The sequence below is a fragment of the Diadema antillarum genome, unplaced genomic scaffold, assembly GCF_040938485.1.
Source record: "Diadema antillarum isolate AM-2024a unplaced genomic scaffold, OU_Dant_1.0 seq00000602_RagTag, whole genome shotgun sequence".
NCBI classification, from domain to species: Eukaryota; Metazoa; Echinodermata; class Echinoidea; order Diadematoida; family Diadematidae; genus Diadema; species Diadema antillarum.
In genome coordinates, this window is record NW_027271530.1 from 500,698 (window position 1) to 521,557 (window position 20,860).

General features: G+C 36.2%; 1 protein-coding gene across 1 annotated transcript; it reads left to right on the forward strand.

The window, feature by feature from the left end:
• The first annotated feature begins 4,563 nt into the window (after window positions 1-4,563).
• On the forward strand, window positions 4,564-20,512 carry LOC139735831 (autocrine proliferation repressor protein A-like). Its single transcript, XM_071646580.1, has 15 exons — window positions 4,564-4,750; window positions 5,043-5,157; window positions 6,176-6,241; window positions 6,803-6,851; window positions 7,476-7,592; window positions 7,947-8,042; window positions 9,404-9,493; window positions 12,480-12,609; window positions 13,388-13,505; window positions 14,143-14,230; window positions 14,616-14,660; window positions 17,314-17,402; window positions 18,953-19,046; window positions 19,938-20,003; window positions 20,390-20,512. The coding sequence occupies exons 1-15, from the start codon at window positions 4,564-4,566 to the stop codon at window positions 20,510-20,512; spliced, it is 1,473 nt and encodes a 490-aa protein (XP_071502681.1).
• The last annotated feature ends 348 nt before the right edge of the window (window positions 20,513-20,860 follow it).

Below are 20,860 nucleotides of genomic sequence, written 5' to 3' on the forward strand. Positions count from 1 at the left end.
AGATTGAGGTTCAAAAATTTGTCAGGTTGTAGATCTCGGTATTTACTATCATAATATGCAAAAATCTTAAAATCGAAAATTTACTCGATTTTGGCCGGTCGTGCCACTTCGTGAAAACACCGACGATATATATATATATATATATATATATATATATATATATATTTATTTATATATATATATATATATATATATACATATTATACATACCATGTTCCTTAATATTCAATTTTAATGCATGCGTATACTTTCATGTGACTAAGCAAAGGTAAAGACAGAAGGGCCTATGTCAAATATTAGTCATCAGATATACCTTTGAATGATTGATATTATCGATACTATTATTGCTACTTTGATTCATTCAAAGAATCCATTATGTAATGCTCCTCATGATTCATCCAGTAGTGGTGTGTTAACCTATTTGACCAAAGTTTAAAACGTGTTCATTTCACTATAATGTCACAGCTCCTAAACTAGTTTCCTTTTTTTCTCTCTCTTCTGTACTTGTCGAATCGTATGTCATTCGAACTTAATGTTGTTTCGTAATATACAGCGTTACTAAGGTAGTGAAACAAACCAAATGAGTCAACGATATAAGTGTTAAATCTACCGATGCAGCCTTACCTCAACGAAGACGTTATCGAGAGATCCCTAATGGCTTGGAAAGTCCAAAGTCACAACCACGTTAATCAGACTGTGATCTCAGTGTTACATTGGTATATTGTCTTACACTGATCCTGCACATACATTTTTTTTAACGAGTCGCTATTGTTGTGCAGTATTGTCTACATGCCCTTTGATAAAAAAAAACAGTCTAAAGAATACATTCATATTTTTTTCATCTTTCTTTCAAAGTTCCCTGTGTGTGTGGGTGGAGGGGGGGGGGGGGGTTGGCATATATGACTCTTCACGTTGAACAATGAGGAATAGCATGAATGATCTTTGAATGTGTCTCATTATACATTTTGTTTCCCTCTTTAGACTCTGGAATCTTTAGACTTTGGAGTCTATTTCACGTCCTGGGAACGTGAACAGACTAGCAGAGAGTGTTCAACGCCCAATAACGAACAATCACTCAATGTACAAGAGATATCCAAGGCGGATAGCTTCAAAAAGACAGAAATGAGACACTTATGAAATGTAATGGTTTAGCATATATCATGGCACTTTTTGTCTTACAGGGGATGATGAATGCAATATGTGTATAGATATGCATACTATACACAATTTCATACACACAACTTCCTCAATCTCCAAAGTATACGTCGTAGAACCGTGACTGATGCTGTATTTGATTTTAATCCCATTTAATCCAAAATATTAGTTAGAACTTAGATGAAGTATTATTGACCCAAAGTTGTCGCAAAATGTAATCAACCCCCCCCCCCCCAAAAAAAAAAAATAAAATAAATAAAATAAAATAAAGAAATAGAAAAGAACATGCACGGGGAAGGCATTCATTATCCCAACTCGTTACATGTTATGTGATTTCCTCTTTTCCTCCTTTTATATAAACTACATGGTTTGCATTTATATTCTCATGGCGTGATAGCATGACGCGACCCCCTTGGTAATCAATGGTGGGTGAACAATAGTTGGCAAGCACAGACTCTTGTCGGTTGTCAAGGAGACTGTGCCAAAGCTCCCCCAGGGTCTCTGCATGTAACAGCTCCACTATATGCAGTGCTAGTGGTGCATGTCGTCTATTTCAGCGCAGACTCGTTTAGGACCCGCGATGTTTTGTGCTTGCAAACTAGGCAAACAATGGATGAGAAATTCGGAACCTAACAATATAATATTAGGACAATAAGCTATAGCCGCAGAATGAATCCTTCACCATATAAATCAGTTCGTGCCCAAAGTTCATATTTGCTTTTTACCTCCAGGCTTAACAGCGAATAACAGATAAAAAAACGATCCTGAATGGTTCAGTCTTTCATACATGGGCAGTGTGAGCATTGCGCGATATGGCGCACTGCAGTCTCACAGGGTGTTTGATCTTTTTTTTTTTTTTTTTTTTTTTTTCCCTTCCACAGGGTGTTTTATTCATACACATATTCAGAAAGTCACATTTACAAATAATTTTTTAAATACAAAACATCGACAAAGAGTGGCCTACTGCACTTGTACATATAACATATAACTTATATCATTTTTTTTATTTTATTGGCAGAAATAACCCTGAAAACACTATGAATATCATGCAATTTTAATATTCAAAAGCACTTAATAAATAAAGCCCATTTCTTCACAAAAGTTTTTTCTCTACTATTCATTTGACTTATACATTTTTCCATCTCAAAATAACATTTTATCTCAGATATTATATGTTCGAATGACGGAACGGTCTTTTTTAATTTCGCTGAAAAAATTTCTCTTCTTATAACAATCATCATACAGTTTAATGCACTGTTGTTGAGACCATATAATCCGAATAACTTGTGTTGGTTTGTAAATACAATTTGTTTATCTATCTTCAAAAGTAACCATCGCTCAAACTTATTCCATATATTATTTGAATAAGGACATGAACAGAATATATGCATTATGGTTTCCTCACTGTCATTACAAAACGTACACTTTTTATCTGTTACAAAACCAAATTTTAATCTTTTTGGTAGGTCAGAAACAAACAAACAGACAAACAAACAAACTGCTGCTCTTACTCTGTGTATACATGAGGGAATTAAGACACCAATATGCCGTTTCAATATGTATGTGTCATAAAAAATACTCGCAATATCGATACATGGACAATCCACACGAAATCTCTCTAATAATGATTAATTTGAACCTTTGAACCTTTAAATTGAATTGAATTGAATTGAAATCTCTCTAATAATGATTAAGGGGGGAAGTGATTTATTGACATAAAACCGTGTTTACGATTTTTTTTTCGTCTACTAGTGAGTTATTACCATAATGTCGTACATAATACTTTAAATTTATGTCTTGACTTTACATAAGAACCCAAAATAGGTGTAACAGATCAAGCTTGTCAAATTTGAGTTACCATATAATTAAGGCTAGTGGATACAAGATGTAATGTATGGTATCACCGCATATACCAGCTCACTAGCGAACGAATCATGATTATAATAGGATGTGGGAGGATGTTTGTATACATCACATAGCAAATCAGGTATCTAGTAATATCATCGATTGTCATTGCATGAATACAAAACGGATGGAGCATTCGGTGCTAAACAGAAATCGAAAAGTACTCCCTCATGTGGCAGATGGACTTAACGGTGTAACAAAACTCTACCGACAGGCCCTGTGCAAAAACAAAGAAAAAACAAGAACAAAAAAAAAACAAAAAAACAAAAAAAGAAACAAACAAACTAAACACAAAATCCAAGCACTAATTCAACACAGGTGAGTAAAATTTGAATTTGTATAGCATATTCTTCATATCAGTCAGGGCATGGCGACTTTCTGTAAGACAAGCTTATTCTCTTATCTTGTTCATGTCCTGTCAAATAAAGTTATTATCTTACAACTGTACATGATTTTTTTTTCCTTTACGTTGTTTTCGGTAAGTTACGATTTAATTGTTCTGAAAGGTGTTATAGCGTGGTAAGTTTAATTCTAAACCAGTGGCGGATCCAAAGGGGGGCGCAACCGGCGCACGCCCCCCCCCCTTATTTTCCGTGAAAAACAAAAGAAGTGCCCCCAGAAATATTAGTCACGCCACCCCCCCCCCCCCCCTGTGCAGAATTCCTGGATCCGCCCCTGTAAACTTTCTCTCTTTTTTTTGCAAGGGAGTTTTTTTTACGTTTAATAGCCAAGTCCTTATGATCATACAAATAGATAATTTAAAGGTTTCTATTTACTTCTTGATATACAGAATGTTATGCTTCAATATGAAAAGTTTTTGTATCATGTTGAAGATCCATCGAAATGAACAAACCTCTAGATGCCTCGAATGATGTGGATATGAATGTTTTATTATTTTTTGCCCTTTTGCTCCCCCCTCCCCCAAAAAATGATACAAAACACGTATAATGGTTTATATTTTTTTTCTTAATAATCTCTCAATCTAATCTATTCGCATAGCAACCAGATCGCTTCTCGGCCTTTTGGCTAAGATCATCTGTAGATATCCTGACTGACATGACATTACCTTCATGTGAGTTTCATTAGCAATTATTGCATAAGGGCAGATTGTTTATTGGTAGTACGTTATCAGCATTCAGCGGCTGTGCTTGTGGGTGTGTGTGTGTGTGTGTGTGTGTGTGTGTCTGTGTCTGTCTGTCTGTCTGTCTATGTAGGTGTGTGTGCGTGTATGCACCGACTTTTGCCACTTGACTTTTGTGCAAACCACTGACAAGCCACCACTCCACTTGCTCTAAACAAACTGATCAGCACTGATATCATTATTTTTAAAAGCTACAGTATATATAGGTGCATAACGAAAACACTGGATATTCTAATCGTTTGTACTTTGCGCTGATGCAACAGGATAATCTTTCCCTGCCTCCGAAAAGACAGTTTCGACACTTGTACTAACATAATACCAGCTTACACCACTGTGTCGTGTAGAGAGGACCTGCAAGAATGATGGCTTCTTCGAACTGTCTTGTCCTGCTTGTTGCCTGCTTGGTAGCAGTAGCAAGCGCAACTCCACTTGATGATTACGTTAATGCGCCCGACGATCATTACATCTTTACACTCCTCAACAAATATGTCATTCCAAATGAATATACGGCCTATGTCATCAACATGACTTCACAGAAGTGGCTTACATGTAAGTTGCATATTTTGTATAGGGTTTCAAAGCATTATCTTTAATCATCTTTGAGTGTGTTTAGGTTTTACCCCATATACTCCGTTGATTTGTGTTTGAACACATATTTGTGTGTGTGTGTGTGTGTGTGTGTGTGCAATGGTTACGATAATAATTTGTGGCGTTAATAGCAAGAAAGTGTAGTGAGTCAGAACATTATTTGTTGAAACATTCACTGTAATTTGATTTGCATGCTACGAAAAAAATTGTTCACTATATCATTGAAAGATTACAAAGTATCTTTGCTACGCAGATAATGACTCTGACAGTGCCATTTGGTGGCATTACCTGACGATCACGATTCCTGATCGGTTGATCAGTACTGAGCATGCCTTCTTATTCATCACCGGTGGATCCCAACATAGCAAGTGCGTCAAAATAACTATCAGTATGCAGAGTTATACTATGCGTTTGTAATTTCGCATTATACATACATATATCGTTTTATGGGGATTTGATTGTATTATTTTTCTCTTCAGAGACACAGGTATTAATATGGAATCTAATTTATATACGTTCAGTTTCTGTTTCAACGCGCATATCAACGGGCATGAACAAGAAGAAGGCATGCCACTACATTGAAGCTGATGTGGAAGACAACACATCTGCAGCGGTGGAATTTACTCTGGCCAGGCCAGTGTATCGACTAATACTGTTAGCCTGGACATGCATATATATATATATATTTCATATTTGTGTTTGTGTATACTGTAAAACCTGAAATATTCGCGGCATGAATTTTTCGCGAATTGGTGCCGATGGCCTTTTTTGTGGCATGAAATTTTCGCGAACTGCCACCAGCATCCAATGCATGTAGTGTAGACAAGAACTTTCGCGTGCATCTTAATTTCGCGAATCTTGGCGCTCGCGAAATTCGCGAAATTAGAATGCACACGAACATCCCTCGTTTTACAGTATATCTGTACCCGTTTGTGTGTGTGTGTGTGTGTGTTTGTATGTTTAACGTGACAACAAACTCACATCCGTTACTTCACACACATGGAAATAATCACAAACAGAATAGAAGCATAATAATATATTGCACAAACAAACAAACAGACAAACTACTTTTCAATATCTGTAGGTCAGGAATATGAAGTCCAGAATTCATGCATTGATTAATAAAGATTTGGTTTTTACTTCTTTAGCATTTCATCTCATAAAGAAAAAAAACAAGCAAGCATCGATGAATGTATCTACATCGTAAAGTGTGTTCGTGTACTTGATTGCATGATTCATTACTTTCTATGAAGGTACATTAGCTAATGAAATTCCTAACCTTTGTAAACAGTGTCCAATGTCCCTGGCACAGAAAAATAAAATCCCAAATAATTGCTTCTGTACTTCTCTTGCAACGGATATCAATACTGACCTTAATTTTCCCAGCCCACCTGACCCAAGATCGGACAACGAAGTACGACGAACGTCAAATATCGCTCTTGGTGCTGGGATGTAAGTTATTGCATATAGCTTGCTTGTATCATTTCGTTGATAATTAACTTTTGACTTTAACTTTATGCATATAAATATATTTTGAAACAACTTTTTATACTGTATATACTATACAACGGACGACAGTGAATGGAAGTAGTGAAGGGCACAAAAGTAGCGACATTCTTCATGCGATATTTCTTGTAGGCATTTTTTGTTAACAACTAGCATTGATGTTCTAATAAGCTCTAAACAATCGATCCGTATGCATCAATCTGAAATAACAGTCACTTCTATCCAACATGGTATTGAAGACTGTCATTGTAGTTTAGTCAAAGTAATTTCCGACGTTCGTACATGTTCATACTTTTAACACACGTTCTTTTGTCAGATTTTGTCTTTGTAGATATTTTCCTAATTACAGCATAAGTTGTCTATTCACCAGACCAAAACCAGCTATAGATTCAATACATCGTATTTGCTGTGAGCCAAATACAACTGTACGTTCAGACATATTGAAATAATGCGACGAATCACATGTTGCAACTGTGTGTTCTTTTCTTTAAACATTTCTCATTTCAGCGTTGGTGCTACATTACGGCAAGTTCCAAACCAACCGATTGTTTTCACGGTAAGTTTGCGGATATAAGATTTTGAGGTCACTGTGATAACGGGAAACTCTGGATACTCTAGAGGATAATAATGACTATAATGTTGTGTATTAATCTTGTTATTTGGTTTATACATCATTTATAACATCCATGAAAGAGACCATCTTTGTGCAGACAATGTATTTCTAACTTTATCCAGCTGCCATAGATTTGTCATTGATAGAACTTATTAACAAAATACGCTTCTTAAGGCGGTAGGAATATATCTACATCAGCACAACCAAGACCGCATAATGTGTGTGAAGAATCGTATTATTTAGTTGTGTGCATGTGCATGTGTGTGTGTGTGTGTGTGTGTGTGTGTGTGTGTGTATTAGTGTGATACTATTTCATGATGATGCTGGTTAGGAATTTCCAATTATACATAAGCAGTAAAAAAGAAATCCTTTGTAGCAATGTGCACACAAGTTAAATACGAACTGGCTTTATAATGCAACTCATATGGCAACTGTTTAGCTAATGAGATGCAGATTTCATTATAGGAGATGTAGCATTTTAATTCCCTGCGCTTGAGTGATACAAAATATTCCCTAGAAATATGTGAATGTATGCATAGCACTTATCTTCACTTCCCTTTGTGCTAGACCGATCCCAAGCAAATGAAAAGAACAGAGGATGCGATCATTGCTTTCACCTGGCGCCATTTTATAGAGAATGGGACGGACCAGCCGAACTGGTTGCTCAGGTTACCCATGACGAAGGTAAACATTGACGAATCTCAACTTTTCACTTAAGTTTTGACGTTGAGTAGCTAATTTGTTTCATATTTAACTCCTAGCTAAAGAGGCATCACTGATAACATAACTTTTATAAAATAGTAACATTAATTAGTTTCTCCCTCATTGATTATCTTCGTAATTCATTTCCTCAATCGATTTGTTCTATTTACAACCTTTTAAAAAGCGAATACAATTGCTACACAAAATATTTATTACATTGACTAACGTGGGGCGTCTGACTTAACTGAATAAAAAATATGGAATTCGCGGCATATAAACATCTTTGAAATGTTAATAGTATCGTCTTGTCATGTATTTTTGTCGTTTATTGTATAGGCAGCTGTTCGAGCGATGGATACTATCACAACCTTTGTGGCGCAACAGTGTCCGGGACAATATGTATCAAAATTCATCGTCGCCGGGGAATCAAAGGTGTCTTTGCTTTAAACATCTTCTGACAAAATACTAATTCTTCTGCCTATTACACTACGAAATCAGCCTACTGAAGCCTTAAAGATGGTCATAATTAAATCAATCGAGTATAAAATCATTTTCCACGTATGCAATATTGTGGATGGCTTTACCTTATATCGTGATTGTTTTGTGTAAAACACGTAAGTGATTATAGGCAAGCAATACACGCCGCTCTCTCTATAAAACGAAGAAAAAAATAACCAGACCAAAAACCGCGGTTTCTTAAAAATATGTCATCATTGTCATTCTTCCTACATTTGCTATTTGATTTTTTTTTTTACTGTGGTTCGTTGCTAATTGATCTCGAGTGGACATGGAGTGATTTTCAACTTATGAATGACTTGTTACCCTCACAGCTGCAGAACATTCAGCAAAACCATTTAAAGACTTTCAAAAACTATTCTGTTATTTCTGTTGGAGGGAGGTGGGATGGGTTAACACAACATGTCTCCTCAAGGAGAGTGTATAGTAACACGAATGCACATGCACTAAGGTATATTTATACACATACTGTATAATTTAGTATTCTTGTTGTTCAAACCGCCTAACTTGACTAGCCCACCCTATTCTTATCAACAACAAGTGTTGGGCGGATGTGATAATTCATCTTTTTTTTTAAATATAACCCTTAAAGGCATGCTGTAACTCTTTATATGCCAAGCTCGAACGCCCGACTCAGTGGACGGCGTGCCAACTTCGCATATTCTGCTCATATGTATAAATCCGCCCAACACGATCGATAAATCGCCAAATACCACAGGGCGTTATTTGCGGTTCCGTTCCGGTCACATGTAGCTTGCATTTTTTTTTTTTTTTTTTTTTTTAGGGGGGTGATCTACTATCAGGGGTGTTCCTTACTGAATTTGCAAGTAAATTCTAGGTTTTTGTCACTGTTTGTGTGTAAAAGTAATGCTTCTATAAATATGTAGCTGCTGGTCATTAAAAAAAAAAAAGGTAAATTTGTCATACAGTTAGCGTCAAAGCAAAGATGGACTTTTTTATCTATAAATTTGCTCATAACATGTTCATTGTAACAAAAAATCTATAAAAGTTACATAGAATTGAAAAAAAAATGTTTTCCTAAGGCATTACTACGTTGCTCTCTTTGTATAATGTGTCACACGGGGTCTACACCAAAACACATAACGAGCTAATCTACCATTAAACCTTAAGTTACAACAAGTGCAAGTGCGTATTTGCATGTGCACTGGGGGCTGGGAAGGGACAGAAACGCTTGGGGCAAGACATAATAGCTTTCCGTACATTTATCAAACCCGGTAAACTTTAAGAACTAATTCTACCTTTTTTCGCAATTGCAGAGGGGTTGGACCACCTGGACGACGGGTGCCGTGGACAAGAGGGTCGTGGCTATTGCGCCTATAGTCCTTGACCTTCTCAACATGGTTAAGGTAGCATTTGATATAGTGTCTGATAAAATGATACAACAAAATATTTCAGTTTTCATAAGTATAAGACTTATAGGGAAAACGTGATTTAGCGGGTTCCCACTATCACGATTGGCGCCACGATTGAAATCGTGGTCTTAATCGCGAAGGAATCGTGGTGATCTTATAAAATCTTATCAGATCTTGAGGTCAGTCGTGGCAATCGCATTAATCGTAGAAAAAATTTTGGACGGTTCAAACATTTTCTACGATTAACACGATTAATTGTTGATCGTGATCATCGCATCAGGTTGTCTTGGATCGTATCAAAACGCAGCAAATCTCATCTAATCGTGCTTCTTAATTGTGTTGATCGGGATCGATTTTTTTACTTCCCTCCTACTTATATATATATATATATATATATATATATATATATTTCTTCTTCTTTTTTTATATTTGCCCTTATTTTACACCAAGATCGTACATATTTTGTATTCCGCGAGTATAAGATATTTTTATACTTATCATTATTATTACTATACATTGTTTTACCATAACACAGACGCACAAAAGCGGAGTTTCCCGTAATCAATTTGGGGTAATTCTTAAACAAAGAAAAAAAAATAGCAAAACTAAAATGACTGTGGTATGTCTGCACGTATTGACTAAGGTCAGTATAAAAATGAGAATGATTTCCTGAATCGTGCACGAGTGAGCACACACCAAAGGCAAATTTGATTACTTTTTAGAACTATACTACAGTAATTGTTGTTGTTGGGTAGTTTGTTTGTTTGTTTGTTTGTTTGTTTGTTTGTTTGTTTGTTGTTGTTGTTGTGTGTTTTTTTTTTTTTTGGGGGGGGGGGGTAAAGTATCGTTTCTTGTGTATTGTATATAATTATCAATCGCTGCTGTTGTTTCTTCATCCATCATTTGACCCCTTCACATCTATTGTAACAATTTTCATGGTTTTTTTTTGTGGTTAGGTTTTTAGAGGAAAATAGCTTTGTCTACTCTCATTAAACTGCAAAATCCATTTAGTTTAAGATTGTTGTCAGATAATGCAGCCAAGATCTAGCAGCCCATGTCAAGTGAGCATAAGAAAGAGTATTTGCGTCTTCATTGAGTATGCATGTACACTTTAAAGATGGAGCAAAGACTGCAAAACTGTACTGTTGATATTGAATAGGGGAGGGCTGGCACAATAAATCCTAAAATAACACCACTGAAACATTCACTGGAAGCAGAATGTTTCTCATACCCCACGAAAACTTTTGTGACTTTTGAAAAGTGACCATTGTCACGCATACATGACTATAAAGATCACTGTCATTTTTCACATAGAGGTTAGTTAATAAGTGTAGCCCCTGCGAACTAATTTTGCTTCAAACTTATTTTGTGTTAAAAAGTAATATTATTTTAGGGGAGTTACTTTTTTGTTATGTGTATATCGGTTTTGTTAAACACTGTTGTTGAATAAAACTATTTATCAAGCCAAACCCACCAAACTTTCAATACCCCATGAGATAACGACATTTTGAAATAAAAAGGCATATATACATACTACGCGAATATGAAATCAAACACATAAGCAATACTATAAGTTCGGTCAACTTTCTTATACTGAGCCTATAACACATAATAATGTCAGCATTCAAAAGATCCAATCCTCTTTTTTAGCTTCCATTTCATCATATTTCTTCACGTGTTTCAAAGGAAGGCGAAAACATTTGTCTTTATCTTTTTTTTTTGGGGGGGGGGAGGGGGGGGGGAAGAGGGGGCAATGATTTGATCTTGCGTATGCAGTTTTTTTTTTTTTGAGGGGGGGGGGGGTGTTGAGGCCGAGCATGTCGATTCAATAATCTTCAGGTTGAATTAGAAGAGGGAATTTCTGACGTTGTGGCTGGCCTACGCGCTGCTTTCTCTCTGATAACGTAATCGTCATTCGCAATATTGCAAAGGTCACGTTGTCATCATCCTCAATCAGTCAACCCTTGCCATCATCAATGGTTGTGGATAAATAGGCCTAATCACTCTTCAGAAGTTATAGAAATAATGAAAGACATTGTCAGTCGGACTATAATATTCCCATTCGGGTCCAATCGCGCCTTAAATCGAGTCGCTTTTGATTCCGATCGTGAAAGATATCGTCTCTTATCTCAACAGCCCGCATTGCTGCGAAGTATTCGTACTGGAACGTATCAGAACATAGCTGCACGCACCAGATCGGGGATCCCGATCGTAATGATCGTGTTAGATCGAGACCAATCGTAGACTCAATCGGGACAATCCTATCGGGTCATATTTGAATCGGAGACCACATCGTGACAGATCGTATTGCTTAAAATAGACCAATCGTGACCATGTCGCATCCCAGCGAACCAACACATATTGACTCGCATAACCTCGTATCCAAACGTGAAATGTCAGACGAGTTCAACAAATTTTCCACGATCAGTTACGAATGTCCAATCGTGGCGTTCGCAATGAATCGCACGAGAGTGGGAACCCCGCTTTACCAACAAGACGAAACAAAGCCCTTGTGCTATTAAACCAGCAATGCATTATGAACATGGTTTTGTTTATCTCTGAACAGTGAATTGTAGCCACGTATCAGATAATTACTTCATGTCAAGAGCATGTCTTCCTTTTTTTGTAACTTTTTTCCCCCTTCCACAGGGTTCCTTTATTGAATAGTTTTTTTTTTATTGAATAGTTTTTTTTTTTGTAACTTGTTTGCTATAAAAAATGGAGTGACAATTTCTATTACAATATGCTCCACAGAAATAACACGACATTCTTCTACGAACAGTTGATTGCAGAAACCGTTCCTGTCGACAAAGTACATCAAGCTATAAGAAAAAAGTACTTTATGTATCGTATCGGAAAGACAAATCGATTCTTATTTCATGGGTCAATTCAGAGAAAAGGGACATTCATGTAAACTGATAATCAACACTATCTGAATGCATGTGGTAACGCTGTGCAATATGTTTATACGTTCCTTCAGAACATGCATCACCATTATCGTTCACTCGGAGGCTGGACATTCGAGTTTAACGATTACTACGAGGAAAACATCACACTGTACATGGACGTGCCGCAGATCTTTGAAATGGCCAGCATAGTAGATCCATACGGTATTGCAGAACATCACTTTCACTTCTTGCAACAAACAAACATGAAATCTGATGGAAGTAAACATCAGACTTACAATAAGGGCTCTGTATTGAATAGTTCAATTGATTTTAGAGTAAAATATTTGCACAGTTTAAATACTTCTGTTCTAAAGCTTGCTGCTATGATGTATTCTCTTTTACATGTAGATATATTTCAAAAAAAAAAATTTCATTGGCTGTTGTGGCCAATCTTTAGTTACTGTTGTTGTCGTTTCTGAAAAACCAATCCTTCTTCTAGGTAACTTCTCTCTAAAGTTTTGGATTATAAAATAACTAGAAAATCGTGATTATTTTTCTTTCTTTTTTTACAATGAAAAGACTAATATTTCGATTGCCCCTATACTTAAAAATAAACAAAATCAGAGCAAAACAAATAAAGAAAACAAAAAACACAGTAAATAATCTCTGAATGCTCTTCATTTTGATCTCCAAAATCTTTTGATGACATACTGCTGCTGTTTCGAAAGTTTTCAATGCTAAAAATTTGTATACAGTGAAGCAAATTTAGGCATAATCTGACCCAAACCGGAAAATTTTTTCTTGTTTTCTTTATATAGAAATTTTGTTAAACAAACAATAAAACCATTTGAGGACATGTGGATGTACATGTATTTTTACTTCGTTGAAACGATTATTTCACCATTTGCACGGTACGAAGTTATGGTCAGCAAGATATTGTTAACAATGAAAAATGCAACGTCTCCCTATTGTCATTGATGTTGATTCGTGTACTCCTCAGCTTACAGGGATCGTTTGACAATGCCAAAGCTTATCATAACGGCTGGCTCTGACGAGTTCTTTCTCCCAGATGACTCCTATTATTATTTCGATGACCTACCTGGTCCAAAGTATCTCAGGTGAGAATTCCGACTCTAATAAGTTCATTCATGCAGTTTGATAAAACATGCGGCCATGGAAAACCGTGTTTTCTTTTTATTTTGTTTTGTTTTGTTTGTTTTGTGTGTTTGTGTGTGTGTGTTTGTTTGTTTGTTTGTTTGTTTGTTTGTTTTTTTTTTGGAGGGGTTACTGTTTGTTTGTTTGTTTGTTTGTTTGTTTGTTTTTGGGGGTGGGGGACTGCATTTATGAAACCACTAAAAAGCCCACTAAAGCCAATTTCAATCGTGAGGTAGGACACGGCAGTAAATATGTTATAATTATACATGTCTGATATGTTATTTGTTTTCCACATTTTCGTTTTGTAAATTTGCCGATTGAGCAAAATTCTCCGAAATGATAAAGCTTGGGATAATCATACATCAAATTAATAACCAAGATGTAACGATATCTATTCTGTGAATATAAAGAGCATTATTTTCCTTTCTCTAAAACTTTTTACACATTTCAAATTATGCTTTACGAAGTTATTCTTCAAAATATTTTTTTACTTCTACTCCTTTCAGCGTACTATTGCTCATTTCCGCTCGGTATTTATAATCAAATAACTTTTCAATTGTATCTTTGTTCTGACGATACCAAACACTACGTCAAAACTAGCATCACGCCAAACGACGAGCATGAGTTACGATTTCACGACGTTGAGCTCACCAATCAACTCACCAGCTTTATTTTGACTGTCGTTGAGGTATGATTTTTTTTTTTTAATGGCAAGAGGAAATGAGCAAAATTTGAATAATCAGTGCGCTTGTTATTCTTTTCTATCTGCGGAATATTGTTTAAGTAATTCATTTCTCACCTCCTGGACCCTCCATTGTGAATAATGATAATCTACCCAACTTTGACTTCACAATATATTTTCTTTTCCAAATATCCGGCTTCTGACTGATATTAGCGAGGCATGTTACATTTTAAATACTATGCTCATCGGTTTGAAGCTAAGAGACAATGTTTGATGAAACGAATCTTATAAACGCAAAGTAAGTGGTCGGTATGCTCAATAATGTGTAATGCATATGCAAATCAATTTATTATATGTCACTTTAGTTTTGTTGTTGTTATTGTTGATGTAGCCGACGGGCTGGATTCCCCCGAACATCACTTGGAGAAGATATGAGGTACTGTAACCCATAATGTTATATTTTCAATGACGCAAGTAATTTTAATGTTCACCAAAATGACGCAATGACGCAACGTCTTGCTGTATTGATATACTGCAGTCCACAGAAGAAATAAAACAATAATGTGCCCAGTGGCCCTGTGGGTGCCAACGTTTTCGTTACTCCTTAAAATAAAACAATAAACACAAACTCTTTAAAAGTGCAAATGGCTGAAGAGATCTCACAATTGAAATATTGAAAGTTGAAGGTCTTTATTAATCATCTGTAAAATGAGCTAATAACGGGTATTCAATTTCGGCTTAGTCTGATAATCCCTTCATTTTTGCTGCTCGGGGTGGTTAAGATCCTGTTTTTGTTCCATTCATGGCTCAGCTAGCAAGGTTTGGTAAAGATTAAGGGCTTGAATAGACCCTGTAATTCAGCGCCTCTTTTCCCAGTTCACACCTTACAGAGTGTGTGTTTTCTTTCCAATGTTAAAACAAGCTAGGGGAGTCTTCTTGAAATGGATGATACATCATTTTTAAACAAAAATTCTGCTCTTTCATAATCTACTCTAATCTTAAAATTTATGTCTGGCGACTGTTGGCTGGTTTTGTGATGCAGGATCACATTATAAACCTGCATCACAAGCCCAACAAAAAGTCGTCGGATTTTCTAGGTCAGGGTTAATTAGAAACAAACAAACAACAGATTCGTAGCTCTGAAAATGATGTACAACTCAATTCAAATGGACTCTCCTAAGCTATCCATATATTGAAAAAACACTACTCACTCTGAAATAGTGTGAACTGAGAAAAGAGGCTCTGAACAATTCTGAAGTACAGTGTCTATTCAAGCGCTTATCTTTACCAAGCCGTGTTACCTGTGCGATGAATAGAAACGAAAACGGATGGAAACCATCTGAGCAACAACTATGAAGGAATTATCAAATAAAATGAAATTAGGATTATTCCATTGCACATTCTGTCCATGATTGATGCTAACTTTCATCGCAGTAGCACTATTCTTTAAAAAGTTATTGGAATTGAAAGGGAAGAGTATGGAAAGGATATTCAAGGAATGAAAAGGGGCCTGTTAACGTCAAAGCTAATCACACCACTCTCAAAAAAAAAAAAAAAAATCAGCTGAACACACACCTTCCCGTTCATTTTATGATCTCAGCCTTAGGAATATTGTCAAAGAAGAATAGTTCTTTCTGAACTCAGAACTCAATATTGACTTGTTTGAGCCGTTTTTACTATTTGTGAGTCCTCATGTAAAACCAAAGGTTACGAGTTTGTGTTGTTTTTGTGACGCACGGTCACATTGACAAGTATGCTAGGCCGGATAATATCAAATCTGCGATGCAACATTGCCATAGATAATGACATCATGAGCTGTATACAGACATGAATCCAATGATGGCATTCATAATATGGCACTCATCAGAAATTCATATTAATCGTTTTCTCCCATGACACACTACGCCGAGATATTTTTTTCCTAATTACAAAGACACTTTCATGTAAAATATCTTTTAATCGGTGATCTGATACGTCTCTTGAGCAATGTCAGAAACAAATGGAAATTCACTTATTTCGCAACGTTTTGAGAATGATGATTTCAATTACAAAGCCAATGAAGAGTAATAACTTAAAGAAATATTGAAATGAATATGAAAACATTGAATATATAAATATGTATATAAGTATATGTGACCCTGCATCACAAAACATACAGAAAGTTGCCATGCATGACATTTTGGTTATGAGCATATTCTGAAAGAGCAGACTTTAAGCTTTAAAATGATGTATGACATAAATCAAATGGACTCTCCTAACCTATATAAATATTGGAAAGAAAGCACACACTCAGGAAAAGTGTGAGTTGAGAAAAGAGGCTGTGAAGTACAGTGTCTATTCAAGAGCTAAATCTTTACCAAGCCTTGCTGGCTGTGCGATGAATGGGACAAAAACAAAAAACCCAGGATGTTAACCACCGGAGTAACAACAATGAAGGGATTATCAGATTAAACTGAAATTAAGCATGCCTTATTAACACATTCTGTCAATAATTAATGCCAATTTTCAAAGCAGTAGCATCATTCTTTCAAAAGTTATAAGAGTTGAAAGTGAAGAGTGTGTACAAGGTATTTAAGAAATGAAAAGGGGACTCTAAAGACACACCTAATCACACTATTCTACCAAAAAAAATGTTCGAGATAAACTGCTAAAAAACACACTTTCCTGCCCGTTTTATGATCCCAAATTTTAGCATAATGTAGAATAAGACTAGCTCTTTCAAAAAACACGAATAAGTCAAGATCGGCTAGGTTGACCCATGTCACCTATTTTCAATCCTCACACAAAATCAGTGTGTGCGACTTTTTGTTCGTTTTGTGGGGCACGGTCACATTATCTAATCGTATAATAACAATAATGATAGTGATAATGATAATGACATCACTCTCATAATCAAGAAGTGTTGGTAATCAGGAACCAAATACCGTTTCTTTATCTTTTCTACTTTTGAAGGGTTAGAGAACTTAATTTAACATGTGGGTATTTCAAACGTCCACCGATGGTTAGATATGCACCTATGTCCTACTTCATTTTTATTGTTGCATGTTTGCCTGTGTCTTGATGATTTATTATTTTTCTTTCATTCACAGAACAGTACCCACGGTATCATAGAAATGAATTCAGACCCTTTACCGGCAAAAGTAGAAGTCTTCCGAACTCTCACTAACAGAGGACCTAGGTAAACAACAGAGGACCTAGTTAATGCTTATTTCACGTGACAGATTGTAAAATTCCCTGTCTTTGTGTAGTGTCGACATGAATTGATTATATAGGGTGCATTCGAGCGCTCTCCTAAAGTGAACTGTACCGCACCGTACCGCGCTACAGGAGCGTTCGAACGCTCCTAAAGTGTACCGTACCGTACTGTACCGAGCCAAAAGTGGATCACTTCCCGATGTGCTCCAAAAGCGTACCAAAGCGTACCAAAAGTTCGTTGTAAACCAAAGATAGTAGAGATAACAAGATACGAAGGCGCGCGATAACAATGGACACAAAATGGCTACCCTACATGACGATACAAAAGAGAGCTAAGTACAAACTCAGTACACCTAGAAACATCATTCATTTCCAAATACAGTGGTATTTTTATTATCTTAAAAAGATTTAAAAATTATAGTCGTAGCTTTTTTACGATTAAGGGTATTATTTTGAAGAACGGGATTTTAAAGTAATAAGGATTATTTCGTGGAGGTAAAAATTTGGCAACAACATGATCTCACAATCAAAGACGCTTGATAAACAACAACATCTTCAAAGACAGCGCGTCTCAGGCAAAGACGCCCATCACCTGAGACGCGCTGTCCCTGAAGCCGCTGCTGTTGTTTATCAAGTGTCACGACAGCGTGTCTCAGGTGACGTGCGTAATACGCTTGGGGACCGCGCGCTGTCCATTTGTTTTGTACAGGATTAGCGCGCACTTTCGTGTCTTATTAGTTAAGCGTCTTTGTTGTAAACCATGCGCGTATCATGCGCATACGTCACAATGCAAAAACATCATTCTCTTTGTTCGGGACAGTTGTAAGTAGGTCAAGCGCAAGGTGAATGACCTTCTTGCTACAAACAAGCGTGAACTTTTCTAAAAATAACTCGAGAGGTACGCTTTCTCAACAGAGCATTCGAACGCTCCCAAACTGGCACAGTACGGTACGGTACGCTTTAGTTCAGTTCGCTTTGGTTCGCTTTGGAGCGCTCGAACGCACCCATAGAGATACAGGCATATATTTCATACAGTGACTACAAAATGTTTAAAACCCTTGACATTATCCTCCGGACAAGTAGACGTCATCTTTTCGTTTCTCACTTAACAAAAACAATTTGAATTTGTCCAAAGGAGATTTTAAGAGAGAAAAGCGACTTGACGGCAAACACGGAGGGCTTGATGGAGAAGGGAAAATCACTCCAAATAATAGTACTAACAATACCAAAACCAGTCAAAAGCCTGTTATATTGAATATGTTTTAATGTTAACCTGCGGCCCTTATTCCAGGAACACTGTAAATTTGGGTGACATTATGAATTCTTCTATCGGAATATTTTACTGATGTTACGTTGGGTTTGAAGATGTTAAACATTTCAATGTTCTTAAAAATGAAAAGTATTCAGATTGAAAACGCTGTTACCACTAACCCATGATCCCCAAAAACAACAATAACAGTAACAAAAATTGAATATGAGTTGAAGAGACCGCCCAATCTGTCCCTTCCTTTTCTTTTCTTTTTTTTTCTCCAGACGTGATTTTCGATGGGCTGCCGCCAAAGTACCTGGAACTACAGACCCCAAGTTACAAGTCATTCTGTACAAAAGATTTCCCGTCAGAAATCCGGTAAGGTATCATTAACTTTGACAGAGTTAACTATTTAATTCATTGTATCTGTGTCACTGGCATATTTCGTTGTAGAAATAAAGACCTTGCAACATGTGGACCTTTAGCTCTAGTGATTGTCTCTAAAATGCGAAAAAAATAACTTGTGTTGGATTGCAGTAGTGATAATAATTAATTATTGTTTTTTTTCTTTTGATAAGATGATTACGTCCTGTTGAAATATTGGTTGTACTATCATTAACGTAAGTGTGGAATGCTGCAATATAACGAAGAAAAAAATTATATACATATATATATATATATATATATATATGTGTGTGTGTGTGTGTGTTTATAATTATATAATATTTATATATAAATGTAATTTATAACTATGATACTTATTATATTTGTTACATGTATAACATATGTCGCTGAAAAAGGATCAACCCATTTATAATAGCAGTGACACTCAGCTTTTATAATTTTTCTGCAATCCATTGGACCTTGACCTAGTTTTTAAACACAAGCCATTGTGACTTATTAGTGGAATTTCAATAGTTAATTTGCAATGTTAGACAGCTGTTTTTTTTTTTTTCAGATGGTCAATAAAAGCGTTGTAGTTGAATATACTTATTCAGGTTAAAATGTGAAAGTTTTGGACAATCTAAACGGTCAAAGTGATGAACATTAAAAGACTAAGACTATATCTCTGGTTTTAGTCTGCTTATAAATTTCTCTTTGAAACTGACGCTAAAATACTTGTCTGATGGAATGATAAAGTGAGTATTGTTTCCATATAATGAGTTTGTATGTTAATGACTAAATGATTAGGAATCGCAATTGCTAATACAATTTGATTTCGGGTATCTTTAACAGAGATTTTCATCTCATGACTTTTGTAATTATTAGGTTCCTGGGAAATATATTGCCGAGTTTTTGACCCCTCAGATTGGCTGGCAGTGCTTTTTCATTCGGGTAAGAAACTTTGTGAGAAAACCTTTAAGCCTTTCGGTGCATTATTTATTTTTTTTTTTTTGGCGTATTCCCTTGCGATGTATGTCAACTGCCGTATGTAGTTGTTGAACATGATAATACCGCAAGTTAAAGACGTGGTAAATGAATATATTGATTAAATGTTGGGGGTGAAAGTCCTGCCCTGTAATTTCTTGCTTGTGTTTGCCTTCCTCGCTTCTCATATTAATTTCTGTCATAACATTACAATGTTATCTGTTGAATTATTCATCTTTCTCTTTATTATAGTTTTATTGCTTATCATTACTTAGTGCCAAATCACCAGCAACCTTCAATGGGAACGTTAGTGCTTATGTTTGTTTGTTTTTTGTTTTTTACTTTATACCCAGGCATACTACAACACACCGAGGAAAACTACTATAACGTTTACGACAGAAGCTAACATTACACCCGAGGACAAGTTTCCCGTACCAGACTGCCATGGAGTCGAATGCAAAGGGACTCTTGTGTAGTTATTGAAAGTGATGAAATCTAATTTTCCCATTTCATTTTTGATGTTGTTGCTGTAATGTTTCCAAAATAGTGTATTCAAATACGTATCAAAGAGTACCTCGTAATGTCTTCTGCAACATCTCTGTATGAAATTGGATTTGTTAAAAATCTCTTTATCTTTTTCTTAAATATAGTAGTTGTACCAGATGTTATTTCATCAAGTAACTTTAAAGTAGGCCCGCATAAAGAATCGCCCTCTCTCGGACAACTCGGGGCAGGCACCAGACACGGAGCGAGTCGATCTGGAAACGGCTGTGAATGTGACGTCACCGTATCGAGCCTGCACGCGCACGCTGCAGCTAGCTAGC